The following is a 10091-nucleotide window of genomic DNA, read 5'->3' on the forward strand; positions in this document are numbered from 1 at the left end:
CCCACAAAATGCATCGTGTAAAATAAAATAATCTTGAAATTGAAAACTGTGATTATTTTTAAAATAATCTAACCGAAACTGAACCGACCTCAAAAACCACTCAACACTGTAAGGTATTCGCTCCCCTTGACTTTTTCTAAAGGTTGTTGTGTTACAGCCTGAATTAAATATATATATATTCAGTGAATTATGTTTTTCATTTTTTTTAAACAAATTATTTAAAAATTAAAAGCTGAAATGTCTTGAGTAAATAAATATTCAACACCTTTGTTATGGAAAGCCTAAATATGTTCAGGAGTAAACATTTGATTAACAAGTCACATAATAAGTTACATGGACTGTGTGCAATAATAGTGTCTGTACCCAACACATACAATTAGCTGAAAGGTCCCTCAGGTGAGCAGTAAAATGTCAAACACAGATTCAACCACAAAGACCAGGGAGATTTTCCAATGCCTCGCAAAGAAGGGCACCTATGGTGGATGGGTAAAAAAAGTTATTAATTACACTTTGGATGGTGTATCAATACTCCCAGTCACTACAAAGACACAGGCATCCTTCATAACTTAGTTGCTGGAGAGGAAGCAAACCGCTCAAGGATTTCACCATGAGGCCAATTGTGACTTTTAAAACAGTTACAGAGTTTAATGGCTATGATAGGAGAAAATTGAGGATGGATCAACATTATAGTTACTCCACTATACTAACCTAAATGATAGAGTGAAACGAAGAAAGCTGGTACAGAATAAAAAATATGCAATAAGATAGAAAATAGAATAAAAAATATGCAATAAGGCATTAAAGTAAAACTGCAAAAAATGACGCAAAGAATTTAACTTTATGTCCTGAATACAAAGTGTTATGTTTGGGGCAAATCCAACACAACACATCACTGCGTACCACTCTTCATATTTTCATGGTGGTGGCTGCATCATGTTATGGGTATGCTTGTAAATTGGCAAGGACTATGGAGTTAAAAAATAAATAAATCTAAATGTAGCAAAGCACAGGAAAAATCCTAGAGGTAAACCTGGTTTTGTCTGCTTTCCAACAGACACTGGGATACAAATTGCTTACCAAGACGACATTGAATGTTCCTTAGTGGCCTAGTTACAGTTTTGACTTAAATCGTCTTGAAAATCTATGGCAAGACTTGAACATGTCTGTCTAGCAATGATCAACAACCAACTTGACAGAGCTTGAAGAATTTGAAAAAGAATAATGAGCAAATATTGTACAATCCAGGAGTGTAAAGTTCTTTGAGAATTACCCAGAACAACTCACAGCTGTAATTGCTGCCAAAGATTATTCAAACATGTATTGACTTGTTGTGTTAGTATTTATGTAAATACAAAATATTTCTGTATTTAATTTTTTTAAATGTATTTATCTAAAAACATTTTTTCATTTTGTCATCATGAGGTATTTTGTGTAAATGGGTGCAATTATTTGTTTTAATCCATTTTGAATTCAGGATGTAACACAACAAAATGTTCGCTACACCAGACCTTCGGCTGCACTTTCCATCACAAGCAAAGAGCCGTCCCCCCACCTGATCCACAAGCTTTTGTCTTGATTTCATTTGATTGAAAGAGTTTGACAAAGACATCAATGGAACAGACCCAAAATGAAAGCATAAGGGCACACTCATCCACCTACACTTATACAGAAGCCATTGGCTTCACCATACCCACATCTAAGCCTTTAATTTAGTCACTAACTGACTAACCTAAGAATAACCCAATTTAGGGTCATTTGATTCTGGTGGTCAGAAGATCAGAAAGAAGGGCAGTTGAGGTTTTATTAAGCCCCAAATATAGTAAGTTGAGATGGGGGGGTCGTTTTATTTCAGATCAAGCTCTCTCTCGAGGAGGGAGATGACCTCAGCAATCTGATTACTGTCTGTGTTATCATAAAGCATTCTGACTCCTTTTGAGTAAATCTTACTGTGTGTCTGCAATGGTGCTGCTGCTAAACAAACATATGAGGTGTTCCTGAACTTTAGTCAAGTTATATAGACTGAATGCACCGGGGTGCACCTTTAACCCGAAGCAATAAGATAGGGACATATTATTTAAGATGTCAGTCTAATATGTGACAATTATTTGTGAAGATAATGGTACTGGCAAATCATCTCTAAAGAGTTATGACTAACATGTTAATCAAGGCAGAAACCTGTCAATATTAATCAGACAATATACTGAATGTTGTTTGATGAATAATTGTACGCTAACAACAACTGTGGTCATAACAGTGCCCACATTAGTAGAAATGAAAGAGCATGCACGTCCAGTTTCTTTTTTTCTTTTTGTCAGCAAACTTGGAATGAAGTTGTACATTCCTTTTCAATGCTGACACTTCAAAACCCATTGATAAAAGTGTGTGTTCATTTGGAATTCCTGCCATTCCGGTGTGAAAACCATAACAGGTTCTTAAAACCAATTTAAGTTCTGATCCAGCCCCTTTTTCCTCTTGAACTTTAAAGGGCATGTTGAACTACATTTGGCCTTAATGAGATTAGTTTATGCACACATGATAATGATTATAAATCAGAACAAATGTCAGAATGGTTTTATTAATTGTTAAGGCATGTGGGATTTGCGCTGTGTCTTTCACAGTACTTAAAATACAGTGTTTTCGACATGCAGCACGTGGACAGTTGCAATGTATCATTATCATGTTAACACTGGAAAATAATTGATGTTTTGACACCCATAAAAAGTCCTCAGCACCATAAAAGTATGTCAACGTAAAGAATTTGGCCTACAATACAATTTAACACTTCACTTTAAAAGCTAAGCACTGTTACACTTTTTGATTAATATGTTTGTTTTGTTCTGCTTGTGTGAGATAACAACAACAATATGACCTGTGGGCGAACAAGCTTGAGAAATGCTTCAACATGGACATATTTCAGGAGATATCGCAAGAGAAACACAAACAGTAACTGACGAAGCAAATGTAATGAGTCTTTGCACCAGGGCACACCAAGATCAACCATCCTGAATCACACTGTAAGACACTGGCAGGGAGTCCTCTCTAATACTGCCATGTATAGGTTACAGTGTATTTACATTTACAGCTCACGCCTTGACTACCACATCACAACAAGCCTGCTTGACTCTCAATCAGTGTGTAAGTCTATACTTACCGATGTTGACTCGATGGAGGAGGCTTGCCTTTAGCCTCTAGATCTATGATGAGGTGGGATGGCCTTGATGTGTCCACAACAGAAAACCCAGACAAGTCGTTCCTTGCACGTTGCTCTCTTGGTTGAGGGTACAGTGAGAATGACGATGTAAAAAGGAATGAACAATCGGGCTTTGATGAAAGTCATTGCAAATGAAGGGTGGTGGGGAACTTGGTGTTAACGACATTTGTTTCTATTTGGAACATTAAAGCAGAGGAACAGTAGCCCTATAAAGTCTCAAGGGGTATAGGAACATGCACAGGCCTTTTTAGAATAACGTACAAAGCTTCCTACACTATGGGACACAAATAAAACAGAGTTGATGAGCCTTTTGCTAAACTAACAGACGCAGCGATGCAATGAAGGAAATTTTTACATTTACATTTAAGTCATTTAGCAGACGCTCTTATCCAGAGCGACTTACAAATTGGTGCGTTCACCTTAAGACATCCAGTGGAACAGCCACTTTACAATAGTGCATCTAAATCTTTTAAGGGGGGAGGGGGTGAGAAAGATTACTTTATCCTATCCTAGGTATTCCTGAAAGAGGTGGGGTTTCAGGTGTCTCCGGAAGGTGGTGATTGACTCCGCTGTCCTGGCGTCGTGAGGGAGTTTGTTCCACCATTGGGGGGCCAGAGCAGCGAACAGTTTTGACTGGGCTGCGCGGGAACTGTACTTCCTCAGTGGTAGGGAGGCGAGCAGGCCAGAGATGGATGAACGCAGTGCCCTTGTTTGGGTGTAGGGCCTGATCAGAGCCTGGAGGTACTGAGGTGCCGTTCCCCTCACAGCTCCGTAGGCAAGCACCATGGTCTTGTAGCGGATGCGAGCTTCAACTGGAAGCCAGTGGAGAGAGCGGAGGAGCGGGGTGACGTGAGAGAGAACTTGGGAAGGTTGAACACCAGACGGGCTGCGGCGTTCTGGATGAGTTGTAGGGGTTTAATGGCACAGGCAGGGAGCCCAGCCAACAGCGAGTTGCAGTAATCCAGACGGGAGATGACAAGTGCCTGGATTAGGACCTGCGCTGCTTCCTGTGTGAGGCAGGGTCGTACTCTGCGGATGTTGTAGAGCATGAACCTACAAGAACGGGCCACCGCCTTGATGTTAGTTGAGAACGACAGGGTGTTGTCCAGGATCACGCCAAGTTTCTTAGCGCTCTGGGAGGAGGACACAATGGAGTTGTCAACCGTGATGGCGAGATCATGGAACGGGCAGTCCTTCCCCGGGAGGAAGAGCAGCTCCGTCTTGCCGAGTTCAGCTTGAGGTGGTGATCCGTCATCCACACTGATATGTCTGCCAGACATGCAGAGATGCGATTCGCCACCTGGTCATCAGAAGGGGGAAAGGAGAAGATTAATTGTGTGTCGTCTGCATAGCAATGATAGGAGAGACCATGTGAGGTTATGACAGAGCCAAGTGACTTGGTGTATAGCGAGAATAGGAGAGGGCCTAGAACAGAGCCCTGGGGGACGCCAGTGGTGAGAGCGCGTGGTGAGGAGACAGATTCTCACCACGCCACCTGGTAGGAGCGACCTGTCAGGTAGGACGCAATCCAAGCGTGGGCCGCGCCGGAGATGCCCAACTCGGAGAGGGTGGAGAGGAGGATCTGATGGTTCACAGTATCGAAGGCAGCCGATAGGTCTAGAAGGATGAGAGCAGAGGAGAGAGAGTTAGCTTTAGCAGTGCGGAGGGCCTCCGTGATACAGAGAAGAGCAGAAATGGTGTTAATGGGTCGTTTCCATACATTTACAGCTAGCAGTCTCGTTGATAACCTCACAGATAACCCGGGCATATTTCTCTCCACCCCCAGCATGTGGGCCCAAAGCCTGCACACGCTGACTGAACAAAGAGCATATTTACCAGCCCAATGGCTGCTCCTTAGCATGGGGTTTGCAGTCTAAAACTGGCAAGTCATCCTGGGGTTACAGTATTGTTTCAGTTTTTTTGTTATCCTCGTCACACACTGGCATGACTCAGTCCTGTGAAATGAATATAGGCCAGGGTGTGATGTGGGGGATTGTGTATTTTCTGATATCTTACCAAAGGTCAATTTGTGGTTGAATGGGGTTCCCATTGCGTCGATAGACCATGAACCGCAGTAAATAATGCAGAGCCCATGTAAAATGACTTTATTCCTTTATGTACTTTTCTTTCTGTTGGATAACAGATAATCAATGTTGTTTTTTTTAAACAATCTTTTTCAAGCACCTCCTTGATTGAGCAACATCCGTGATTGTAAAAACATATGGGCACACAAAACGTTGCTCTTCAGGACATCTTTGCCACAGATATCCACAACATGGTTAGCTAAGCCTGGGCAAAACAACCCAGGAATGCAAGAGGCACACAGCAGCAGATAGTTTACACCCTCTACAAGTTTCCAAATACACACTGTCTCCCTGACAAGAAGCCTATCACATGCGGTCTAAATGTCTACGTTTGAACAATCAATATGATTTGATTGGTGTAGTCTCTCAATCTTGTGTTATGGTAAAATAACCAAAAAGTAATTACCTAAGGCAAAAAGCAGGATCACAAAGAGAGGGCCACAGAAAAGGGCTCAGAAAAGGAGAGGGCGAACTTAGGATGGGGACAAGCTGAACTGAAATGTGACACAGATCACTCACTTGCCATGGGAGAAGATAAGATGGTATAGGGGAGAGGGGGGCAAGAGCCTTGTCCCTGGACCAAAAGTTGTTTTGTAAAATGATCCATTGTTATCAAGCATGAAGAATTCTAGAAGTGCTTTGGACTCAGCCTTTTTGCTTGTGGCAGTGGTCTCTGGAGCCATGTCTGTACTGCATTAAAAATACAAAAAGAAAACCCCACACCAGGAAGGCTTTGAGTCAAGCATTGCTACAGTACAACATCCTGAGACTTCAAAGCTTTGATTCCTATAGGAACAATTTAATATCATAAAGATGAAATCGGGGGAAACCACAGCACAGGATCCAACTTCCATTAATAAGTACAGGGTTTCCAGCACACCATGTATACACGCAGTGGGAAGTCTCTGCATTCACAGTAGTCTTTGTTGCATGAGACTTTGTCTCAGTTCATTATTTCAGAGTCAGCACTATATGATCATGGCTTGAACCAAAGACAATAACCTTATTGTCTAATCTATGCTATATATACAGTGCCTTCAGAAAGTATTCACACCCATTGGTTTTTCCCCACATTTTGTTGTGTCACAGCCTGAATATAAATGGATTCAATTGAGGTTGTGTGCCACTGGCCTATACACAATACCTCATAATGTCAAAGATGAATTATGTTTTTTGAAAAGAAAATGAAAAGTTGAAATGTCTTGAGTCAAGTATTCAGCCCTTTGTTATGACATGTCTAAATAAGTCTAGGGGTACAAATGTGCTTAACAAGTCACATAATATGCTGCATGGACTCACTTTGTGCAATAATAGTGTTTAACGTGATTTTTGAATGACTACCAAACAATAACTCAACCACAAAGGCCAGAGTTTTTCCAATGCCTGGTGAAGAAGGGCACCTATTGGTAGATGGGAAAAAAATGTAATAATCTGACACTGAATATCCCTTTGAGCGTGGTGAAGTTATTAATTACACTTTGGAGTGTGTATCAATACACCCTGCCACTACATTATACAGGTGTCCTTCCTAACTCAGTTGCCGGAGAGGAAGGGAACTGCTCACGAATTTCACCATACAGTTTTAAAACTTTAAAACAGTTGAAGAGTTTGACTGTGATAGAAAACTGAGGATGTAGTAACCCCATAATACTAGCCTAAATGACAGAGTGAGAAGGAAGCCTGTACATAATAAAAAAATATTCAAAAACATGCATTCTATTTGCAATAAGGCATTAAAGTAAAACTGCAAAAAATGTGTCAAAGAAATTAACATTATGTCCTGAATACAGTGTTATGTTTGGGGCAAACACAACACATCGCTGAGCACCACTCTTCATATTTTCAAGCATGGTGGTGGCTGCATCATGTAATGAGTATGCTTGTCATTGGCAAGGACTAGGGAGATTGAAGAATCCAGGTGTGTAAAGCTCTTCAATAATTACCCAGAAAAGCTCACAGTGTAATCACTGCCAAAGGTGATTCTAACATGTATTGACTTAGGGGTGTGAATACTTATGTAAATGAGATATTTCTGTATTTTATTTTCAATACATTTAAAAAAAATAATCCTAAAACATGTTTTCACTTTGTTATTATGGGGTATTGTGTGTAGATGGATGAGAAGAAAAAAAACGTAATCCATTTTGAATTCAGGCTATGAATAATTTCTGCAGGCACTGTAGCTGAAAGCCACTAAAACCATGTGTCCTTTAGTACATATACAGTAAATTACAATATACAATAATAATATTTATTGGCACTTTATGTTATGGTACAGAAATTACCAGGGATTCTCTAATATATATATATATATATATATATATATATATATATATGGTAAAATATGGTAAAATATGGTATATGGTAAAATTATAATTACATAGTAGTAACCTCTGAATTACATATTTGTTGGGATTAGATGAATCAGGCACCACTAGGGACTATTTGTCAGTCCATCTGTAATTTGCATGTCTTGTATTCATGGAGTATGTAAAATTAACTATGCAAAACTAGCTAGTCTAAATCCCAGCATATTCAAATATTCTGAGGAACAAGATTTCTAAGGTCCGCTCTCTAAAAGTATTTTCGACATAATCATGTTGAATGTATTGTTTGTAGCTTATAGATTCTTATACTATTGTGCGCACACACATCTAAACATCTGAGTAGAGCGTTTGTCCATTGTGGTCCTCCCAGGTGACACACACCCTAGGTCTGTAGGCCATCCTAGTGACATCCAGCTCAGGTTTACACTGGAACCATGTTTGAAGCAGTTGATCCATCTGTTCCTGCTTGGTGATCCCATGGAGTCTCTCCTCCTCTTCATCCACCATGTCTTCTTCCCCCCTGTACCTGACTTCGGGTGAGAGAGGCAGTCTGAGTACTGCGTCTTCCCGCATGCCCTCGAAGAACTGCACAACGCACTTGCGGGCAAAATCGCGGCAGTGAAGCACGCAGGTCTCATCGAAGAGCTTCTGCTCGATGTCCAGGTAGTTGCTCCAGTAGCGCGTCTGGAGGTTGGTGGCGTGGTCGTCGAAACAGGGCTTGATGAGACGGCCCAGCGCACCCAAGAGAATGAAGAAGAGGAGGATAGACCAGCCAATCGCCTGTCAGGAAATACAGTACAAAGCAATGGCATTCTCGAATGGAGAGTGGAGGACATCAGTCATCAGGGTGATAGTTTCTGACACACCCCGGTTAAGGAATGGGATTTGACTGTACAAATAATGAACAAAAGCCAGCCTACCTAAGTAAGGGCAACAACATTTTTAAAAATCCCTTTGAATACTAAACCCATCAACTCAAATACGCAAAGTAAAGACATGCGTTTCAGAGGTATTTAAAAACGGGAGTGCACTCACTTGGGAGTAGCAGCGCACGTAGCGTGAAACAGCTTTACGAAATGTGCTGTTCCTGAAGATCATATCCTCCTTGCAGGGCACCTTGGCCATGAGCTTGATCAGGTCAAGGCCGGTATTGTTGGGCATGCCTGTGAAAGTATAGAGTACAACTAAAGTTTTTGTTTGAGTCCAAGTTCAAATGTTATAGTAGACAAGACTACACTATTTTGACTCTGGGTGAGGGTTTGGGTGAAAATCAGTTAGTTACAGGGCTATGAGTTAAGGTTATGATTGACAGGTGTTTCGGGCTATAGCTACCTGAGAAAGGCTTGGGGTCTACACTCATGCTGAAAGCACAGATGAAGATCTTCCCATCCAGCAGAGTGACCAGAATCCACACCATGGGCGCCAGTAGAGCCCTCTGCAACATGGCAGAGAACATGTACCTGCAGAGGGTTAGGAATAACATCACAATTAATTACAGGAAGCAGTAGTCGTTTTTTGGAAGAAAAGCTGTGATGGTAGTGGTCGTAAACACAGGAGCATGAGGTGGTTTTGACAGCAGCACTTGACAACTCACTTGACAATGGCAGGATTTTTGCTTCTCTTCCCAATGGGTCTCAACCATTCTTCCATCATGACCCCTGTGTGTCGATTGACCAAGATTCCCAGGAAGAAGAATATTAAAGGCGGGACAAACATCACCCCCAGTGCGTAGAGTTTGTTGTATTGTGGAATACAGGGGCAGTTGAAGTCAAAGCTGGTGTAGAGCTTCACACTGATCAGGGCCAGTACAATACAGATTCCATTTGATATGGACTCGGAATTGGACTGAAAATACTGTAAAACTAACTTCAGACGGTCCATGGTTTAGTGAGACCGAAAACTTACGACACACACGTGATAATGACCCGGTAAAGTGGTCAGACTAGGTTAACACACTGTACAAAAGTAACCGCAAACACCTTCGTTTTAAAGAACAAGATTTTCCCTACCGCAAAATAGTCCTCAATGAAGAAACAACTTCATTCCATTGTTGAATAAAAAAGGTCAATACCGTACTAGTATTTTTGTTAGGTTGAGTCAAGAGTCAGAGCAGAGGTTGAAAAATGCACCAGCCAGGTTAGTGTCATCTGACCACACCCCAGTAGTACGTGTGCAGGTCGGAGCACACTGACAGAGGCTTTAGGAGAGAAAGGAGGGTGTGTTCACTAGCTCCTACTGTGTAGGTGCAACAGAGTTCAACACTGTATAACAATCACTGATCTTTGAATGACAGGTGTTTAATGACTTTGCTGTACTCTTATAAGAGCCAGAGCCTTTTCTACCTATTATTTTTTACTCTGAATAACCCCAATGTGAACTGTTCACGTCAACTTTGTGTCTCACATTGCTTCCCAACCACGACACATTGTTTTATTAAATACATGTGAAAACATGGATACTCCTTTCAAA

At 41.2% G+C, this 10091-nt stretch overlaps 1 protein-coding gene across 1 annotated transcript; it reads right to left on the reverse strand.

Annotated features, from left to right (window-relative positions):
- Positions 1-5301: 5301 nt before the first annotated feature.
- LOC115113271 (calcium homeostasis modulator protein 3) lies at positions 5302-9817 on the reverse strand. The gene is made up of 4 exons (XM_029640769.2): positions 9217-9817; positions 8955-9082; positions 8658-8785; positions 5302-8402 (listed from the first exon to the last, which is right to left on the reverse strand). The coding sequence occupies exons 1-4, from the start codon at positions 9501-9503 to the stop codon at positions 7950-7952; spliced, it is 996 nt and encodes a 331-aa protein (XP_029496629.1). The 5' UTR covers positions 9504-9817; the 3' UTR covers positions 5302-7949.
- Positions 9818-10091: the final 274 nt, after the last annotated feature.

The sequence above is a fragment of the Oncorhynchus nerka genome, linkage group LG28 (genome assembly GCF_034236695.1).
Source record: "Oncorhynchus nerka isolate Pitt River linkage group LG28, Oner_Uvic_2.0, whole genome shotgun sequence".
Taxonomy (NCBI): Eukaryota; Metazoa; Chordata; class Actinopteri; order Salmoniformes; family Salmonidae; genus Oncorhynchus; species Oncorhynchus nerka.

Excerpts from the sequence above, each read along its gene's own strand:
- LOC115113271 (XM_029640769.2), bottom strand. The coding sequence starts at position 9,503 with ATGGACCGTCTGAAGTTAGTTTTACAGTATTTTCAGTCCAATTCCGAG. Across the intron at positions 9,083-9,216 it reads AAAAATCCTGCCATTGTCAA|GTACATGTTCTCTGCCATGT; the intron begins GTGAGTTGTCAA and ends AACCCTCTGCAG. Across the intron at positions 8,786-8,954 it reads AGACCCCAAGCCTTTCTCAG|GCATGCCCAACAATACCGGC; the intron begins GTAGCTATAGCC and ends ATACTTTCACAG.